At 51.4% G+C, this 20657-nt stretch overlaps 2 protein-coding genes across 8 annotated transcripts in view; one reads left to right on the top strand and one right to left on the bottom strand.

Annotated features, from left to right (window-relative positions):
- SPECC1 (sperm antigen with calponin homology and coiled-coil domains 1) overlaps window positions 1-7590 on the top strand; it is a 125930-nt gene extending 118340 nt beyond the window's left edge. For all 3 annotated transcript variants that reach the window (XM_077311825.1, XM_077311824.1, XM_077311826.1), the window contains 2 exons: window positions 1358-1417; window positions 3910-7590. In XM_077311825.1, coding sequence (XP_077167940.1) covers window positions 1358-1417; window positions 3910-3999 — 150 coding nt within the window. In that variant the 3' untranslated portion in view covers window positions 4000-7590. The remainder of the gene's footprint in view (window positions 1-1357; window positions 1418-3909) is intronic.
- On the bottom strand, window positions 453-20527 carry LOC143824479 (uncharacterized). Of its 5 annotated transcripts, none has more exons than XM_077311840.1 (4): window positions 20306-20527; window positions 17775-17808; window positions 12590-12687; window positions 453-1692 (listed from the first exon to the last, which is right to left on the bottom strand). In XM_077311840.1, the coding sequence occupies exons 1-4, from the start codon at window positions 20415-20417 to the stop codon at window positions 1682-1684; spliced, it is 255 nt and encodes an 84-aa protein (XP_077167955.1). In that variant the 5' UTR covers window positions 20418-20527; the 3' UTR covers window positions 453-1681. The 5 variants fall into 5 exon arrangements, 2 of the variants coding, with proteins under 2 accessions (XP_077167955.1, XP_077167954.1); XM_077311839.1 differs by lacking the exon at window positions 453-1692 and adding an exon at window positions 10153-12367; XR_013226782.1 differs by lacking the exon at window positions 17775-17808.
- Between the last annotated feature and the right edge of the window lie 130 nt (window positions 20528-20657).

Consider the following 20657-nt stretch of genomic DNA (forward strand, 5'->3'; position numbering starts at 1 on the left):
TCTATTCTAAAAATCCAAAAGGGAGGGGAAAAGCTCACCTTCCCCATCCCGACCATATTAACACTTGACAGACCATAAACTATGCAGCGAATGGATCACAAACATAGAAAACGCCACAAACAGCGAGATAATAAATAAAATAAATGACGCAGCATGCCGCATGCCTGCTTCCTTTATAAAATCTCCCTCCTGAACAATTTTGTTACGTTGCAACCTTGTTTCCTTTATAAGAATAAGTGGCTTTAATTATTTTTAACAGAAAGCATCAGGATCTGAATGTCCTTAAAATAACTCATTAAGCAACGGCAGCCCTTTCCAACATGGTAAACCTCATGGAATAAGGAAGGTTTTTTTTTCTGTGACAGTCAAGTGATTCAGAGCGGCTCTCACTGGTTGCGGGATTGTCTCCTAAGGGCAGAGTGACCTAGTCCGAATAGCCGTCTCCGAAATGTAATATCAATAACAACCGATATAAATCATTCTTGGAACAATAGTCGTGTTTATTACCTATAGCAGGAAGTGTTTGCGACTGATGTTTGCCTTCCTGAGATTACTAGGTTTGGAAGCGTGGGTTGCGGGTTTCTCAAAGGAATATGGGATTCGGGGGCTTCACTGGAAATAAATTCGAGTCCAGCAATATTTTCAGGCTATAAGAGTCCAACCTCCCTTCGTCAGATACCAGATCTTGGACTCTCAAAAGCTGATACCCCCAAAATCTTTTTTATATAGGTAAAGGTATCCCCTGTGCAAGCACATGTCTGACCCTTGGGGTGACGACGTCTAGCGTTTTCATGGCAGACTCAATACGGGGTGGTTTGCCAGTGCCTTCCCCAGTCATTACCATTTTACCCCCCAGCAAGCTGGGTACTCATTTTACCGACCTCGGAAGGATGGAAGGCTGAGTCAACGAGCCGGCTGCTGGGATCGAACTCCCAGCCTCATGGGCAGACAGCTTCAGACAGCATTTCTGCTGCCTTAACACCCTGCGCCCCAAGAGGCTCTTTTTTTATATATGAATATTATTATTGATTAGATTTATTATATGTATTTTTTTTATTTTCAAAGACAAAAAGTCATACAGAAAAAAGACAAAGAAACAGAGAGCTAGATTATATATCAGTTTGAAATAGTATCAATCCCCTTCTCCTCTTTTGCTTCTTAACCTGTCAACTGCTGGCCTTGAATTTAGCTCTTCTGCAGACCAACACTATGAAACTACCTTACATCCAAATAGGCTTGTTTTTCATTCTTTGTATCCCCAGCTGCTGGACTTGGTTTGAGGGCTGCACACATACACACACCGGACTCAAGTGCCCTTCTGTCCTCACATTTGCCCATCCCGATTTTATTTTTGCAGAAAAGAAATCTCCTTTTGGCATTCCAAGCAGCTGAAAGCGTAGGCATCAAACCCAGCTTGGTAAGTTCCTTTTGTTCCAGAATGGAGGCGGTGGGAGGGCTGAAGAGGCCAGGACTGGCAAGGAAGAGACAGGCCAGCCGGGAGCTCGGGCAGTTTCCCAGCCTTGTTTTTTTTTGCAGAAGGGCCCAATACTTTTTGTCGAAGGTTTACTTTTAACCTTTCTCCCCATGAAGACGCTGGTCCATTGTTGAGCTCAGCTTTCATTTAAGTTTATGGCTCTCTGGAAAGCAGGGAGCTCACTTCTTTATTCTCTACGCCAGCCTGTTATACGTTTTCTAAGAAATAAACAAAAATTGTGAGCTTGCAACATTTCAGGTAAATTTCTGATCTGGCAAACCACGGCCACAGACTGTAGCTTGGAGCTGTCTGTGCTGTCATCCTTCCCCATGGTCCCACAGCTCCCACACATATGCAGCTGAATAAAGTTTGAGTCCAGGGTCACCTTTAAGACCAACAAAGTTGAATTCATGCGTCTGAAGAAGTATATCTGAAAACAGCTTTCCTGGTCGGGGTCAACCGGCAGTTGTAGGTTTTCTGGGACGTGTGGGCCTAGTCTGGTAATTTTAGTCCCTGCCATTTCGCCAGGACCTGTGAGAGATGCCACTAAGAGATTCCCGACAAGATCAGGGCCCTGCAGGACCTTAGACAGTTCCATGAGGCCTGTAAAACAGAGCTTTCCCTCCGGGAGTGTGGTTGAGGCCTATGGTAGCATCTAGCTGCCAATTACTCCACCTGTAGCCACCAGGTTACGTTAAGTGGATCCCCTCCCCTATACAAGAACACTATTAAAAGCAATAATCGCTGGGTGATTTTAAAATGTTTTAACTGTAACTAATTTCAAATTCTGGTTTTGTAGATGTTTAGAATGTATGCATTTTACTAACACTGTAATCTGCCCTTTTTGAGAGAAGGAAGGAATGGAATGAAATGGAATGGACTGAGGGAAGGGAAGGGAAGGGAAGGGAAGGGAAGGGAAGGGAAGGGAATGAATGAATGAATGAATGAATGAATGAATGAATGAATGAATGAATGAATGAATGAATGAATGAATGAATGCCAGAGTTACTGGCAAGCTGTCGGGGACTAAAATGACCGGATCACGCAGCCCAGAAAACCCACAACAGCCAGCACCCGACCCCATCTCACCCCACCCGCCCCATTTAAAAATAAAATTTAATTCCTTGGAAAGCTTTAAAGCTGAGATTTAACAACCTTTGGCTGCTGCCTGCTCCCTGGAAGCCCAGCCAGCACGTACACAGCCCTTCCGGCAGAGTGCCTGTCGTTCCTGGCAGCCATTCCCGGTCGCTGCAGCAGAAAAGACAGGAGCCGTCCAGTTCACCGAAGCTCGCGCATGAAGAGTCCAGCGTGGACTTCCAGAAAGCGCCGGGCACCAGAGAGCCACTTGGCTTCTCTGGGACTTCCTGGGAATGCCAGGAGGCTGCCCAAAGCAGAGCAGCCCCCAGCCCAAGCCAGCTGCTGTGCAGAGCAGTGGTCTTCTTTGCACCACCCCGGCCCCCTCCAGGTCATTCCCACAAGCTCATGAGAGCCAGCCTGGTGTCGTGCTGAAGAGCAGCGGCCTCTAATCTGGAGAACTGGGTTCGATTCCCCACTCCTCCACATGCAACCAGCCAGGTGACCTGGGGCTAGTCACAGTCCTGATAGAGCTGTTCTCACAGAGCTCTCTTGGCCCCACCTCCCTCACAGGGTGTCTGTTGTGGGGAGAAGAAGGGAAGGCGATTGTCATCCGCTTTGAGACTCCTTCATGTAGTAAAAAGCAGGGTAAGAAAAACCAGCTCTCTCCCCACATCTTTTCCATGCCTTGCCTTGCTGTCAGGGATTGCAGGCACCCCCCGAAGGAAGTTTCAGAGAATCCAAAAGGGGGAAAAAATGGTACCCCTTCCCCCACCCACTAGATATCCTCTGTCGGGCTAATCAGACTGGAGGATCCAAAACCAAGGCGGGGGGGGGGGCAATGTGAAGGAGGAAGTCCCATATCATTACCAGTCAGCCCTGACCACAGCCATTAACCTGGCGGGTGAGCACTGTTTTGCAGGCCCTGTGGAGCTCTGGCAGCTCCGTCAGAGTCCAGATTTTGACTGGAAACTCATTCCACCAGTTTGGGGCCAGGGCCGAAAAAGCCTGGACTCTTTGGGGCCTGGGATTACCAACAAGTTGGTATTGGGAGAGGCAGTCCCTCAGCTACGCAGGGCCTGGACTGCGTAGGGCCTTTAAGGTCAACAGCAGAACCTTGACCCTGATCTGGATCTCCACTGGTAGTCTGTGCAACTGCTGGGGGCAGGTCAAATACGAGCCCTCCCCGGGGACCCGATAAGGCATTGCAAGGAGGGCCGGGTTGTCAGTCACAGCTGGACTCTGTCAGGGCCTGGCCTCTATTTGAATGACCCTTCCAGTGCCTTGCTGCTACAGAAATGCATTATCTGCTTCTGCCTCCCTTGTCCCGAGTTCTAATGCTGTCTCCGACCCTTCCGCAGGAACTCAGCGAGATAATGTATACGGACCGCCCCGACTGGCAGAGCGTCATGCAGTACGTGGCCCAGATCTACAAGTACTTCGAGACCTGAGGCCCCGGAACCAGCTGGAGGAAAGAGCCAAGCTTGCGGCAGCAGGAGGAGGAAGAGGCGCCTGAAGAATGCCACGGACAAGCACTCGATCACTTTAAAAGAACCCCACCACCCTCCCCTCCCCTCCCCAGTTCCTGCTCCGCAAAGCACAGCAGAATTTTCTTGTGGGTCAGTTTTCCACCTCCTCTTCACTCGAAAGACGCAGCAGGGGGGTTCTGCTGGGCTTTGGGCATCTGTCAAGCCAGCGGCCTCCTCCCCACCCCCTGGTGCCAAATCGACACAGCTGAGAAGGCTGGACAGACCCTTGCACTTCACCAGCAGCCTCTGTGTGGCTCACGGGGCCACTTTTCAAAGCAGAAAGGCTGGCAGAAGCCCCAGAGAAGAACGGCTCACGAACTGGGACCCACCTGGGGCGAGCTCCAAACACCTAGGGTGGGTTGGGGACTACGCTAAGGTTGGTCCCTTGCGTAGGCTAGCTTGGTCCACGCAGATCTTGGCTTCCCAAACGTCCCTTGGTGGGTTCGGACCGGGGCGGGGGGGCTGGCTGTCTCCAGGGGACTTTGCAAGCCAGAGATCTGTGTGTATTTCCAACGCACCCTGTGCTTGTGCGCGCGAGACACGGGGAAAGAAAGGTCACCGTTTCAACAGGTCCCCAGAGAGAAGGGAGTATTGTGGTCAGCTCTTCCTCACAAGCTCTGCAGAGACTTTCCTCCTGGATGGACTAGATGTCTGTATTTGTCACGGATCAGTCAGCTCCTGCAGAGGCCTTCTCCAAGGAAGAGGCAGCCGGCAGACCTGACCCAAACCCACAGCCAGTAACAGAGACACTGCAGGAGAAGGCTGTATCTGAGAAGCCAGGCTCAAGTTGGCAACAAAGTCATTTGCTGGCCAGTTCACCTGTCACCAGAGCCGTGGGAGCAGAGCAGAAGGAAGAATAGGAGGGAGCTGCAATGGGATGGAATGCCAGACTGGCAGCACAGCCCAGGCTCCACGTCAGCAATGAGGATGAGTGCTAGCAGGAGCAAGGCTGAGTTGGCAGGCCGGCGTTCAGCTTGATGCATAAAAACTAGGGAGCGGCCATGTGTCTGATAATTCCTGTCTTTGCAGCCTGTACTCCTGACTGAGTCCCTTGCCTCTGTCCCTGGCTTGCGTTCTCAAACGCTGCTTTTGGATTTCCCTTCAGATTTGGAGCTCTGAGTGCTTCAGCCAGTCTCTGGAATTTGGAATGTGTTGACTACCTCTTTCTGCCTGTTGCATGTCTGCAGTTGAGACACAGCTGTGTAGAGGGGAGGGACGTGGGCCGGCGTGGCTTCTCTTGCTGCCGTATAACCGTAGAGGCCGCTCAAATCCTATCTCCTCCGCGGAACTTTCAGGCAGCTGCCGAGCAGAGATACAGCTTTGTCCTTCACTGAAGCCGGCATCTCCCAGCCGTGGTGGTGTTAATCGTGGGCTGGCTTGGCCGATCCATGCAGGCCAAAGGCTGCAGACAGCAGGAGACCCACGGCCTGCCCAGTCCTTCTGATTTGGCTTGTTCCAATCCCTTGCAACCATTTTCAGGGCCTTGAGCGGACGCGGGGAGGGAGGTTGTCGCCAAGAATAGCTATCCTCAGCCATTTGGTACAGGGCCGCTGACTCCGGTGGCCTCCCGGCTGTGTCGTTTCAGCTCTGTGTGAAGACAAGTAGAGAAGACGAGGGAGAGTTTGAAGTCGAGAGGGTCCGAGTTGTTGGTCTGTTGTCAGGAATCCCACTTCGTGTCGTTCCATGAAGTGGGGAGAAGTGAAGTGGGGCCTGGAAGAGGCTTCAGCAGGAAGAATTGGGAGGTGTGCCGGGGAGTGAACTGAAGGGTGGCCACAGAGCAAGGGGAGTCGCCATTCCTCCGTTGCTTCCGGGGAGTAGAACCTGTGAAAGGAGCAAATCATAAACCAGGGGTGGCTCTCCAGATGTCTGTGGACTGCAGTTCCCATGAGCTCCTGCAAGCATGGCCAATTGGCAGGGGCTCATGGGAATTGTAGTCCATGGAGATCTGGAAAGCCACAGTTTGGCCACCCCTGTCATGGACATTCTTGGAGTTGCCAGGTTGGGTCTAGAGGAAGTGGGGGGCATTCTAGGGAAAGGCCCTCCAACCCCCCAGCTTCCCATAGATATCACTGAGGGCAGATTCGCAGTCAACTCCTCCTGGGGGTTGCATCCGTCTTGGGAAAGCCTTCTGCTCAGCTTCTTTGGTTACCCTCCTGGGGAGTCTCCCACTTTTAGAGTCTGCGTCCTTTTCCTTCACTGTGTCCATTCTGTTGGTGTTTGCCCCACACACACACACACGCCCCTCCCCGCTCTGAAGAAAGTGGAAATCAGAGCCAGTAGGTGAATTTCCTCTTTGTTTCCTGCAAGCTGAAATACCGCCTCTCAAGATTTCAATGCAGTACATTGGTCGGGGTGGTGGGCAGCCTTTCCCTCTTTCCCCTGCGGACCAAAGTCGAAACTCTGATTCTGCTCTTACTTCTCTGCCTCGTGTCTCCCCACTGTCCAAACGGTGGGCTAAACCTCCAGCCCATCCTGATTCCCCCACCACCGCCATTTCGGCCCGGTCAAGAAACGACTGCTGAGGACTGCGTTGTGGAAGCCAAGCCAGGCGTGACAATGGCCAAGGATCCCCTTGTGCTGCCTCTCACCCCCAGGAGGTCTCTCCCGAACTTCCACCAGGTTGCTAAAGGGAGAAGTCCGAGAGGAGAAGCCCTGGAAGGTGCCACGCCCTCGCAAAAGACCTTCCGGTCGGCTACACCAGACTGCGTTCCGAACAGGACAGCTGTGCCAGGGGTCGAGGGTCTTCCAGATCTCTCCAGGGACGTACATTCAGAATTCTGCCCATAGAGGAGGAGATCTGGTCCTTACCAACGGAACATATCCCAGCCCAGACTGGTGGGCGCCACCCGGTGCTAAAAGACTTTCCCGAGACGCCACCCGTTGCTGGCACCCACAGTTCTTCTCTGACCTCCTCCGCCACGGCAGCATGCAACAGCCAAGTGCTCCTTACTGGCTTTGGGCGCACTCAAGAGGGTCGCCGTGTTGGTCTGAAGCAGCACAACAAAGCCGGAGTCCAGTGGCACCTTTAAGACCAGCAAAGATTTATTTCAGGCGTGAGCTTTCGAGTGCAAGCACTCGAAAGCTCACGCCTGGAATAAATCTTTGTTGGTCTTAAAGGTGCCACTGGACTCCGGCTTTGTTGCGACTTTGGGCAGGGCGGACTAACGTTTTTTTGTAATTTTTCTCCTTTTATAAAAAGAAAAAAAAACTTGCACATGTGCCAACATCTGCCAGGCATGATGATTCATGCTTCGGTTTGCTTTTTAACCGGACGTCTCGACGCTGGCCGGAAGTTTGCCTGGAGCGCAAACCGTCCAGAACCCGGTCAGAGCGCATCCCATCGTATTTATACCAAGAGCACACTAAAACGCACACATGCTGCTCGGGCGTTTGCAGAGTTTCAGATGTGTCATGACGGCAAACGTTTTATTTAAAAGAAAGAAAGATTAACGTTATTGAAGCATTCGATGCAGGGTCTGCGTAATATTTCTAATAAATGCCTTTTATTTCTGACGCTGCTTGGTTGGGGTCCTTTGGGACATAAGGCATCAACGGGAAGGGACAAGGACCCCAGACGGCTTTGGCTCAGGACCCCTTGCCAACCTGAATGTCCAGCATGGGGACAATCCTTCATATTTTACTGGTCTCCATTTTTCTCCTTCCTCTTTCCTCTTAGCTTTCCTTGGTTGCCTTTCTCCCTTTGTCTCTGGTCTGCTTCACTCCTGCTGGCGACTGAGACCTTTTCCGCACATTCAAGTTTCTCAGCAGTCGACCCACAAGCAGTGGAATTTGTTTGGGCACAGTTCTTCCACAGCTTGGTGGAATGGTGAAGAGTGGTGGCTTCTAATCTGGTGAACCGGGTTTGATTCCCTGCTCTTCCTCATGCAGCCAGCTGGGTGATCTTGGGCTAGTCACAGACCTGTTAGAGCAGTTCTCTCAGAGCGCTCTCGGCCCCACCTACTTGATAGTGTGTCTGTTGTGGGGAGAGGAAGGCATTGTAAGCTGCTTTGAGACTCCTTGTAGAGAAAAGCGGGGGATAAAAAAATCATCATCTACGTACGTCTCCATCTTTGTTTGGACAGTTGTGCAGCCATCATTTAACGAAAGAGCAGGGAGTGCAGGGGGTCCTCCTCGAGATTCCCTTTATGCATTCGAGCATGCCTTGCAGGCAGCTTCTGATGGACCCTCTGCTGCTCCTGCGGCCGGTTCTACTTCTGCAAGCCTCTTGAGAGCCAGCTTGGTGTAGCGGTTAAGAGCAGCGGCCTCCCCATGCAGCCAGCTAGCTGACCTTGGGCCAGTCACAGTTCTCTCAGAGCTCTCAGCCTCACCCCCCTCACAGGGTGTCTGTTGTGGGGAGAGGAAGGGCAGGCAATTGCAAGCCACTTTGGGACTCCTCCAGAGAATAAGAAGTAGGGTACCAGTCCAGTGCATTCTGGCCTAACCCTGAAACTGAGCTTAGAACAGAGAAAGCAACTGAGATCCTCGTTGGCTGGAAACCCCCAAAGAAAGAAACAGGCTTGGCCAGTTGGGTATCATGACTGGGCACAGAGTCGAGCTGGGAAGGCTCCGGGTGCCCCGACATTCAGTGGGTGACTGTGGGCCAATCACTTTCTCCGTTCCTAACCCACCTCACAGGGCTGTTGTGAGCAGAAGATGCAGGAGAGCCATCATTTTTAGCAGTCAGTCTAGCATGGGGACGATGTGCATGTAGCTATGCAGCAGAGGCCTTAGGGTGCCCCAGCAAGGGCCTAGCAGCGTCTTCCTTAACAGCCTCCTGTCCAAGCATTAATCAGGCTCCAACCCTGAGAACTGCAAAGTCCCGACAAGCCCGGGCGAAGGTGGGCTATTCAGTCTTCTGGCCCTGGAGGGACAGGACTTCATTTGCTGTTCAGGCCTGAAACCGATCTTGGGCTTGCGTGGTGCCCCCCCCCCCCCTCGGCCGGCCGGCATCTAAAACCACCTCAAAGCGGTGATTGTGAAACCTCTGCATTCCTCCGAAGAAGGGTGGATAGAAATGTGCCTTGCGTGATACGCTTTTACCTTGCTCTGTAGTTTCACCTCCCAAGGAATGTCTGCACATCGAGGGCTAAGGGAGGTTGACCAAGAGAGTGACATCTGGCCTCTAAGGCTTCCTCAGCACAGCTGCCCCGGGAAAGGGGGTCACATCTCCTTGTGCCCAAGGGGCCAGAGTCAGAGGCAGCACCCTCACCTCCTAATTTGAACACCCATTTCTTTCAAAAGGGTGGGTCATAGGTTCTTTCCTCATTGTGGTCCCAGGTTTTCCAGGAGCTGATTTGTTGCTTGTGTGTGTGTTGGAATGGAAGTGCAATCTTTGGATCGTGGGTAGTTTTCATGCAACTATTTTCCCATCTCTGCAGAGAATGCTGTGTCGTCACAGGAAGAACCGTTTTTTTGCTTACCCTGCGTTTGACTACCCGTCTCAAAGTTGCTGACAAACACCTATCCCTTCCTCTCCCCTCAACAGACACCCTGGGAGGGAGGTGGGGCTGAGAGAGCTCTGGGAGAACTGCAGCTGGCTGCCTGTGGAGGAGTGCGGAATCAAACCTGGTCACCCAGATTCACATCGCCTTGAAACAGCTTCCCACAGTCCCCTTTAATAAAATGGTTTGGAAATGGATGCTCCTCTCAATATGATTGACATTTTTGCCCAGTTTGGTGTCGTGGTTAGGAGGGCGGACTTCTAATCTGGCATGCCGGGTTCGATTCTGCACTCCCCCACGTGCAGCCAGCTGGGTGACCTTGGGCTCTCCATGGCACTGATAAAGCTGTTCTGACCGAGCAGTGATATCAGGGCTCTCTCAGCCTCTCCCACCCCACAGGGTGTTTGTTGTGGGGAGAGGAACGGGAAGGCAACCATAAGCTGCTTTGAGCCTCCTTCGGATAGAGAAAAGCGGCATCTAAGAACCAACTCTTCTTCTTCCCATCAGGTGCTGAAGGGAAGTCTTGGGTCATTTCTCCTGCGTGATGCTGTGTGTGTGTGTGTATGGGGGGGTGTCATTGGGCAAAGTGTGTCCAGGCAGAAGAATTAGTACTTTTTTTTTTTTTTTGGGGGGGGGGGGGTTCTTGACATTGGGGAAGAGAAGAAAATTCAGCAATGACTCCGAATCAGTCACAGCATTCAGACAGACTTGTTTTGGTGTAGCTTGCAGGGCGTGCGTGCCCGAGGAGTGGCAAGAAGGCCAAGGGACGCACTGGGGATACAGCCTCTGCAAGTTGTAGGAACTCTGTGCAAGCCCTGAGCGGAGAAAATCCACGTGAAGTGGAGGTGGGGGTGGGCTGTCAGTGATATGAAGTATTAAAGACCTGCCTCTGGTGGTGCCTGTACATACAGAGACGGGGAGGGGATTTATAATCATAAAGTAAAGCCCTTGGGGAGAAGATTCAGGTGGGTAGTCGCATTGTCCTCTTTCATGGTGTCTGAGGAAGCAAGCCTGATCCTGTCAGACCTCGGAAGCCAAGCAGGGTCGACCCTGGCTAGTATTTGCATGGGAGACCTCAGAGGATTTGGGTGGGAGCTCCTCCAAGGAACACCAGGGGTCTTGATGCAGAGGCAGGCAAGGGCAAACAACCTCCAAGCATCCCTTGCCTGGCTGCCAGGCACTCTCTGGATCTCCTGGGTTCATTGCACATGACCCACGATAAAGACATAAAAACCGCAGAAGCGTGTTGTGAACACGAAAGCTTACACTTCGAATAACGTTTTGTGAACCTTACAAGGTGCCACCAGGCTCGAACTACGTCCCTGTGAAAGAAGTCATGCCAGTGGCACCGTTGCAACCCATGCGGGGGCTTTTCTTCCTGCAGCTGATGTTGGAACAGCAAGAGCCTTTTTTTGCGGCCAAACCAAATGGAAGACAGGCAACATCAGAAAGGCTCTGCAAATTTGTTCCCATAGAATAATAGAGTTGGAAAGGGACTCCATGGGTCATCTAGTCCAACCCCCTGCACTATACAGGACGCTCAGAGAAGCTGTGGTGAGCCTGAACTTGCACAGAAACATCCAGCCAGTTAAGGCAGTTGCATTTCTTCGGCATGCTCAGGGTCCCTGCGGAGGGAGTGCCTTCAGCCCACCCTGGCCAGGCAGCTGGATTCCCCAGCTTGTTTCCTGGAGGGCGGGTGAGACAGGAGCCTGAAAGATGAAGGTTTCAGGCGATGCCTCTCAAACCTGCTTCTGACGAAAAGAGGAAACAGCCCTGAAGAGGAAAATGCAGCTCCAGCCCGGTGTGTCATCAGTGGAGCTGCCGAAACGGCCAACCTCACCCAAACATTCCGCAGCCAACCCGCCTCTTGATCCTGCAGGCCTCAAAGTCTACTTGTGTACTCTTCGTGCACCAGGCATCCGGCATCTCATTGGCATTCGGTATTTATGGTCCCCTTGCAAATTAGTAATTGTGACTTGGACAGTGCCATGTTTGGCCGTTCTTTCCACTTTGTTCTGTCGGGCCCCTCCTAGTTGATGGTGGGAGATGGGGGAGGTAGGATTGCCGGCTCCGGGTTGGGGGAATTCCTGATGTTTTGGAGGAGAGGAGCCGTAATTCCAGGAGATCCCCTCTAGAGAGGAGCCGTAATTCCAGGAGATCCCCAGGTCTCACCTGGAGGCTGGCATCCCAACTTACACTGCTTTGGGGGACCGACTCAGGTGGGCAGCTTTATTGAGTCTGAAGCTACAAACCAAAGTTTTGAGTTTCGGGTGCTAAAAAGCTATGCGTAGCCGGGGTATGGTCTGGGAAGGTATTTCTTTAAGAGCAACAAAGTTTGAAGCTTCTGTGTGTGAGCGGACACAAAGTGTGCATGCACACCAAAGCTTACACCCAGAAGAAAATGTCGTTTCAATGCAGCCCAAGGAAAAACAATGGAAACCTCCAGTGGAAAAAGCTGCTGATTAGACCGGCTTACGATGACCACCGATGAAAACAAAAAAGGACCACATGCTTCTCCCTGGACCGTGGGGTGGGGTGTGGCGGGGAGGTTTTGCTTTGGAGAGCAGTAGAATCAATATCAGCCTCAGGGACTTCTTGGGAGGAAGGGCAGGACAGTAAAAACACCCGATCTAAAGAGATGGTGTTTCCCAGGCCAGCATGATCCCTCTTGACTGCTTGGCCCCTGGGGGAGGAGAAGAAATTCACGGTCTGATGAGGTGACTCAGCCTTTTTCAGCCGCTTGGACAGGTTGGGTTCCAATCCACGATGGCTGCTTGGCTCAGAAGCCGGAAGGTCTTGGCAGGGGTGTCCGCTTACATAAGCTGCTGGCTTGCCTGTTGGAGCCTGACCTGTACGGAGGGGCGGGGGGGGGGGGAGAGAAGCGGTCACATTTCCCCAGCATTCTGGGCACTAAAAGGCAAATCTTCGCTGCCCTCCGTGTGGCCCAGGCAGGAATTTCTCTGCCTCCTGAGGAACGACTCTCAGATCTACACGCCTGATGGGGGAACCCTGCTGCTAGTCTGACTCCTGAGGTGACCTCTGCCCTTCTACAGGTAAAGCACACTTCTCACCTCTTAACATGGCCAGGCTGGACCTTTCTGGGGGCCACGCCCTTTGAGGAGGTCTTCTCAGTCCCAGGGCCCCGTGGAACACAGCAGGACCAGTCAGCCTGAAAACCATCGATTGTAGAACACTGAGAAAACTTCGACATACTGGAGAAACTTTTAAAAGATTGTCTCATATTAAAGTTTAGAACATTTGTTCAAGAGAAACGTGTGTGGGTGTGTTATTACTTATGCATTAATTCAAGAAGAGTTGGTTCTTCTTTTCACTACTCAAAGGAGTGCCAAAGTGGCTTACAATAACCTTCTCTTTCCACAGCAGACGCCCTGTGAGGTGGGTGAGGCTGAGAGAGCTCTGACAGAACTGTGCTGAGAACAGCTCTAACAGGACTGTGACTAGCCCAAGGTCACCCAGCTGGCTGCATACACTGAGGACACACAAAGGAACGGATTACATGGTTGCTTCTTCTTTCCCTTGACGATGGTCGAACTTTCTAGCAATGAATGATGTCATATGTGACAAAAAGGGTATTTAATCAGTTCACTTACCAGGTCTCCCTTGGGCTCCTCACTTTTTTTTTCCCCAGACTGTGGCCCCCTTCAAATGTGCCAGGGCTGCTTTAACACACGCGGCCGATAGAACTGTTTGTGCACCACAAGAGGGAAAGGCTCTTGTGGACCCAAAGCGCATACGAGACATGAGGGTTCCCGCTGAAACTCTGCATCACTGTTCCTGGTGCCACATGCTTTTGCGGCCAGCCTCCAAGTGAACGGGTGTTTCTGTGGCATCAGATGTGGGCATTCCATTGTTCCCTGTCGCTTCCCTGCATGAATCACCGATCCTGCCTCTTTCCTGCCAGACGCTGCTAGGAGTGGGGAGTGAAATTCTGATTCATTTCCACCATGGGTGTGAGCACAGTATCCATCAGTCATTGGTGAAGGTTGCCTGTCGCCCCTCTGCCTGAGCATGCATCCTTCCAAGCCCAAAGCAGCCCAGAATAGAGCCTTGGGGACATAGAAGGGGTGGGAAGGCGTCCCAAAATTTCAACAGCATCATCGGGGTTGGAGACAACCAAGCTGTTTGCATGCCCGTTCCGTATTTGGCAACAAATCAGTCAATAAACGACATTGGTTTAGTGGCACATCACCCATCCTGTGACGCTGCCTTCACTTTTTGCCCCTGCGCACTGGGGCCTCTTCATGCGCCAGCCCGGCTGCCCTTGTGCGATTGTTTTTCAAGCAAGAACGATGAGAAACGAAGGGAAGGCGTTCCGATTCAGAAGAACCTGCAGGCCCAGTTTGGGTGGTGTTTTTTTTTAGGTTCTAAAAATAGATGGTGGCACCCAGAGTGGTGTCTCCTCCTGGCATCTGCCTGGACCAGCGGGCACCGGCTTCTGCCATCCGAGGCCAGCTGCTGGAGGAGCGGAACTGCCCGGCCAGAACAAAACAACTGACTTTGAAAATGCATCTTCCGCTCGGCCTGCAGAAGGCTGGTCAGCGCGAGCGACGGAAGAAGGGCCTCTCCAAAGAAAGGAACCCCAAGAGAGCTGGATTGCAGCTGAAAGCATGGAGGGAAATTATTCTCAGGGGGAAAGAGAAGAACCCAAAGAGAGCCCGGCTGAATGTGTCCACTCCAGCCCTGCTGGACCCAACCAGAAGCCCATCTGGTCCAGCAGCATCCTGATTCACACAGCGGCCTAACAGTTTCTCTGAAGGGCCAACAGCAGGGCAGAGAGGCCGAGGCCTTCCCCAATGTTACCTCCTGGCTCTGGGGTTTGGAGGATTAGTGCCTCTGAACATAGAGGTTCCCCTCAGACTTATCCCCCACGAATCTCTCTAATCCCCCTTTAAAGCTACAGCAAACTCCAGTTTTTAACCACTCCCTGTGTAGGGAAGTATTTACTTTTGCCGGTCCTGAACCTCCTTGGATGCTCTTGAGTTCCAGAACTTGGGGAGAGGCAGAACAATTTCTCTTTGTCCGCTCTCCTCACCCCATGCATCATTTTATAGACCTCTCTCAGCTGCTCCTTTTCTAAGCTAAAAAGTCCCCTTCTCTTCAGCCTTTTGTCATAGGGAAGGTGCTCCACCCTCCTAATCTTGCTCGCCCTCCTCTGTACTTCTTCCAGCTCTGCAATGTCCCTTCGGAGATGCGGTGACCAGGCCTGATCCTGGTGGTGATTAAACAAAAGCCTCCTGGAAGCCCACAAGCAGATTTCCTGTGGGGGTCAATCGCCATCTGCCTCTGAATGAGAGTTGGAAGGGACCTCCTGGGTCATCTAGTCCAACCCACAGCTGCTACTCTGCAGCAGACATACACTGTCCCTGGAGCTAGAAGCTCCATTCGCAGCCACCATAGCCAGCAAGAGATGCAAGGAGGGTCTTGTGGGATCAAAGTGGGTTCTCTCTGGTCCAGCACCCTGGCTCTGGCAACGGGCCAGCCAATGCCTGTCCTCTGGTCTGTCAAGGTCAAGGTTCTCTACTCCAGCCGTTTCCCACCCTTTTTTGGCCCTTTTCCTTTGAGGAGCACTAGGCCCCCCTGCGGTAGGCTGGCTGCTTGTGCAATGAGCTGGGAGAAAAAAGGCCTAAAATCTGGTCTTCTAGATATACGCGACAGCTTGCTAGAACCTTTGACCCAAGAGAAGCATGTGCATTTGTTCTTGTTGTTTTTAATGCATTAATTCAAGCATGCACAAAGGAATAGATGGCATGATTTCCTTTTTTTCCCCTCCCCTTGGCAAAGGTTGAGCTTTCTCAGAATTAATGATGTTGTGTGTGGCAAAAAAAAAAGGGTATTTCATCGGTTCAGCTACCAGGCCCCCCTCCCAAAGCTTTTCGGCCTCCCTTTCTCCCATGTTTCAGTCTGTGGCCCCTGCCGGCAGGTCTCAAAGTGGCTGACGGTCGCCTTCTCTTCCTCTCCCCACAACAGGCACCCGGTGAGGTTGAGAGAGCTCTGACAGGACTTCTCGGTCAGAACAGCACTATCAGGGCTGTGACCAGCCCAAGGTCACCCAGCTGGCTGCATGTGGGGGGAGCATGGAATCAAACCCAGCTTGCCAGATTAGAAGTCGTCACTCCTAACCACTACACCAAGCTGCTCTGCTTCCATTGTCACCATACTCTCAGATAGACTGCCCCTGCATGGGAAGGCTCCATTTCTCTCTCTTTATCAACCTTATTTGATCTCTCTTTTGAACAGGCCCAGGTCTCCACCAGTTGGGACCGTCAGGGCTGGATGCCAGCAAATATCTCTTTTCCAGCGTAAAATTCAAAGGTCTTCTTCCCCACCCATGGCTCAGCGCATCCGTTTGAAAACGAACCCGTTTCACTGTCAGGATCGACACCCACCCACCAAGCGTGTCTCTGTGTATTCTGAAGAATCCGTCAGCAGAAGCCGCATCAGGGAGGCAATGAGGTTTCTCGGTGAGTCACAGTGATGACTATTTCCAGTTTGCAAGGGCACTTTAGAAGAAAACCACACTGATGAGAAAAATCTGTTTTGAGGCAGCTTGTGCACCCAAGGGAGAAAATCCTCTCTTTATAGTGATCTTTACTACATAATTCAGTCTGTTCCACCATGCTCTCTTGGAGCAACAGCCTTACCCTGAACTCATGCAGAGATGCACTGGGGAGTGGGTAGACTCTCCAGTGTCCTGCTGGACAGAAACAGCAAGGCAGCCGGGTTTAGTAGAATAAGAGTTGGTTTTACAAAGGAGTCTCAAAGCGGCTTACGATCAAGGCTGTCTCCACAACAAACACCCTGTGAGGTAGGTGGGGCTGAGAGAGCTCTGTGAGAACAGAACTAACAGGACTCTGAGTAGCCCAAGAATACCCAGCTGACTGCATGTGAAGGAGGAGGAGCAGGGAGTCAAACCGGGCTTGCCAGATTAGAGGTCACCACTCTTAACCAAGCCGGCTGCCAAAATCTGCACTCCTGTACAAACAGCAAAAAGTCTGTCAGTGGTTCTGACTGAGTAGGGAAAAAACCATTACGGTAGGGGCAGACTGTACCCCTGGAAACAAAGCCCGGCGGAAGCCCAGCCCAGGAACAGTGACAAGTATAAGCACACCATACCTACCCTGCAGGGTTGTTGCAAAGACAGGACAGAGCAGGAGTGAATCATGTCTTCGATCCTCTGGAGGAAGGGCAGGATAAGCGTGTGATAAACCCAAAGCACTCCACTATCTCTAAGGTCTGCCGTAACCGGATCTGTGCCTCTTTACTCAGAAGCAAGCCCCCCTCCCCCACTGTGCACTGCATGCCTGCCTAGGATCACAACCGATCAAGAAAGCTTCAAAAGAGACGGATGTGTGCAGCAAGCCCACATCTGTGCATCTTTCAACAGATCTTTAAACAAAAAGAGTATTTTTTTTTTTACTGTCCTGTGATTGCCGAAGCTCCTTATTTTTGTCTTGTGCAACACCAGGCCAGGAAGGCCTCTCCACCCTGCCCCACCCGGCCTCTCTGAGAGTGACCTCTGGACCTGGGACTCAGCTTTGCATGCAGGAGGTCCCCGGTTCAATCCCCCACCTCTCCAGCCAAAAGGACCAAGCAGGAGGGGATGGGAAAGGCATCCATCTGAGTCCCAGGAGAGCGGCTGGCACTGAGGGACAAGTCAGTACAAAGCAGCTTCAAGGGTGTCTTTGGTATCTGTAACCAACTGGGTGTGATGGTTGAGCAGCAGCTTCTAATCTGGTGAGCTGGGTTTGATTCCCTGCTCCTCCCCCACATGCAGCCAGCTGGGTGACCTTGGGCTCGCCACAGCACGGATCAAGCTGTTCTGACCGAGCAGGAATATCAGGGCTCTCTCAGCCTCCCCTCCCTCACAGGAAAGGGACTTTGAGGCTCCTTTGGGTAGTGAAAAGCCAAGTACAAAAACCAAATACTACTACTACTACTACTACTAATACTACTACTACTACTACTACTACTACTTTTTCCTCTTCTTGTATGAAGCACTATTTTAGGGGAATGGCTGGGTTCTGCTTTTGGCACACAGAAGGTCAAACCTGCACGTACATTCCAGCTCAGCAGATTCTGAGCCGTCTCTGAGCCCTGAGCCATCTCTGTTAAGAACACAAGTGAAGCCATGTTGGGTCAGGCCAATGGCCCATCAAGTCCAACACTGTGGGTCATATAACAGCCAAACCTCAGGTGCCGTCAGGTGGTTTGCCAGCCGAGCCACAAGAAACGTACCCTTGAAGTCTGTTGCCGGAAATCCGAAAATGTTCTGCATTGGGGGAGATTTGAAATAAGAAAATACAATTTTTGCAAGCAAATCAGACGACTTTGTCGGGACTGGGGTTTACTTAACAGATGCAACAGATGACTGCAGACAAAAAAACTCTCATAGATTTTATATGTTTATATTAAAAATATTTTGAAAAGAAACTGGAGGGCTTCCTTAGACAAATTCTTGTGATAGATGTGTATTGCAAACTGTATACAAAGCCCGTCTTTGGCTGCAGCTGTGACCGATGAGAAGCAGCACATTTGTTACAGTTTACTAATTATTAAAGACTATTTGTCTACATTTTAATTCTGTTCATTAATCATCTTAATAACCGGGAGCTTTTTCTTCCTCCCTCCCTCCCCGGCCCCTGCCTTTTGTGTGTTAGTGATCCTTGGTGCTGTTCTAATTAGATTAGGGTGTACAACTTCACACTGATACGGTAACATTATGTTTGGGGTGGGAGAAAATCCATTAAAAATGTTATTTGTAATTTTTTAATGGATTCATCAAGTTTAAGTTTACAGAAAATCTGCCTTGTTGGATTAGCATCCAGCATCCAATTGAGGCCAGGCAGAGATACCTCTGAGAAGGGTATAAAAAACTATGAACCTCTCCCACTGTTTAGTATTCAGAGGTAGATTGCCTCTGAACATGGAGGCTTGCTTAAGGTAATTTATGTTTAATAGCTTCTCAACAGACATATCCTTTAAAAAAGCCCTGTCGGTAGCCTGAGTCTTTTTTTCTTCGGTCCTCCACAAGCAGTCAGCTGGATGACCTTCGCCTTGTCAGAGTTTGCTTAGAACTGTCCCCACATAACAGTTCTTCCAGAGCTCTCTCAGCCCCACTTTCCTCGCAGGTTGTCTGTTGTGGGGAGAGAGGAAGGGAAGGCAATTGTAAGCCACTTTGATACCCTTTTGGGTAGTGAAAAGTGGAGTACAAAAGCCAACCCTTCTCCCTCTCTCTCTTTATACAACCCAGCAGCAAAGTTCCTTGTTTACAATGCAATCTACAATTTAAAACCAGCACGGCCCATAAACGCTGCACAAGAATCTCATATCTGTATCATAAACCGCATTCCAGCACGAACTGAAAAGAGCAACTTCTCTCCATGTTCAGATAAAGGCTGTCCAAGGGAGAGAAAGCTGTCCTTACTACTTGCTAAGAAACCCTGTTGGCTCGTGACCTCCCTGCCCGCTGTCAGCCCCATTTGGCATAGAGTTACACCCTTTGGAGTCCACTGAACTGACGGGGCTTTGATGGGTGGGACTCTTTTTAGGATGGGACTGTCAATCACCTTGATCCCTTCTCCCCCCCCCCCAATTTCTTTTGCTCCTTCTCATCCACCACCAAGTCTCTTTACTCTGTTTCCTCCCCCAAAAAAACCCTTTGACTACAATGGGATGGAGGTACCATGAAGAAAGCCTGGGTTTGGTTAGAGGTGGCCCAAAAGTTCTGTAGATAACAACAGACAGAGCATTTCAACCACCTCATTAGAGTCAAAGATTCCCTTCCAAGACGACTCCTCTTCATGGCCAGTCCTGGGTCAGCCAGTGTGATGTTGTGGTGAACCACTGCGGACTCCAGTCTGCAGAACTCGGTTTGATTCCCCATTCCTCCCTGCAAAGCCCGCTGGGTGATCATGGACCAGGCACAGCTCTCTTAGGGCAGTTATCACAGCAGTTCTCTCAGAGCTCTCTCAGCCCCACCTACCTTACAGAGTGTCTGTTTATGGGGAGACGAAGGGGAAATTGTTTGGAAGCCACTCTGGTACTCCTTTGGATGGTGAAAAGCGGGGTATAAAAGAATCCTATCCAACTGCTCTGAGCACAAAAGCTCATAGGGAACTTTTTGATTGCTTTAGAAAGGGGAGGGGGAAATCTTGCAGGATGAGTAACTTCCAACTCATGCCCAAAACAAACAGCCTGACCACATTGGCACACACGGTTTCAAGGAACATTTCTTTGCACATCATTTAAACCTGGGAGAGATGTCTTGGGACAGAGAAAGAACTCTGTTGGGTGCAAATAGGTATGAAAGTTTCTGAAGAAAAATTTTTCAATCCTAGATTCAGGTGGTGGTCGTGTTGTTTTTGAAGGGGGTGGCAAGTGAGGAGGGGCAGCAAAACCTTTCATCAAATAATAGGATAGTTGCTCTTCCTTATTCGACTGTGACTTCTCCATCCCTGAAGCATCCTCCATCATAAACTCGCAAGATCTTTTAAGGACAGCACCAAGGGCTAACAAATAACCGGGAATCTACTTCAACCTCGTTAAGGACTACTCAAATTCAAAGCGGGGTGGATCATTTGGCTAATTATCAAAACGACTGGATAAGTAATAGAAAATGCGAGAAATTAGGACCCCAAAAGCAAGTGCGAGGCGTCGGGTCGCCAACTCTGGGCCGGGAAATCCCTCCATGCCTGTGGGTGAAGTCTGGGGAAAACGGGGTTAAGGAGGGAAGCGACCTCAGCAAGGTGTGAAGTCAGAGAGCCCACCTTCCGAAGCCGCCATGGCGTCGCAATCCCGGGAGATCTCCAGGCCCCGCCGGGAGGCTGACATCCGCGCTTCCAGACGGCCCAGAACTCCGCGCTCCCGAGCCAGCGGCATCTTCCCGGAGAGGCTCTTCCAAGGCCGGCCCGCCCTCCCTCCGGGAACTTCACTTGGGGGGCCTTTCCTCCCCCAGCGCGCGCCAACCCCGAACACGACGGTAAAATCTCCGACGGGACGGGACGGGATGGGGCGGGGCGGGGCGGGGCGGGGCGGCGCGCCTCGGCCAATGGAGCGGCGAGTTCCCTCAGGCGCCCCGCCCCGCGCGCCCATGTGCAGAAATAGCCGCGCGAGCCGCTG

Source organism: Paroedura picta, chromosome 15 (assembly GCF_049243985.1).
Source record: "Paroedura picta isolate Pp20150507F chromosome 15, Ppicta_v3.0, whole genome shotgun sequence".
NCBI classification, from domain to species: Eukaryota; Metazoa; Chordata; class Lepidosauria; order Squamata; family Gekkonidae; genus Paroedura; species Paroedura picta.

Bases quoted from the DNA above. Each gene is read 5' to 3' on its own strand.
- LOC143824479 (XM_077311839.1), bottom strand. From the start codon at position 20,417: ATGCCGCTGGCTCGGGAGCGCGGAGTTCTGGGCCGTCTGGAAGCGCGG. The intron at 17,809-20,305 runs GTGGGCTCTCTG...CCCCCAATGCAG, and splicing joins CGCCATGGCGGCTTCGGAAG to AACATTTTCGGATTTCCGGC. The intron at 12,368-12,589 runs GTGAGAAGTGTG...CCCTCCGTACAG, and splicing joins CAGCCTGGCCATGTTAAGAG to GTCAGGCTCCAACAGGCAAG.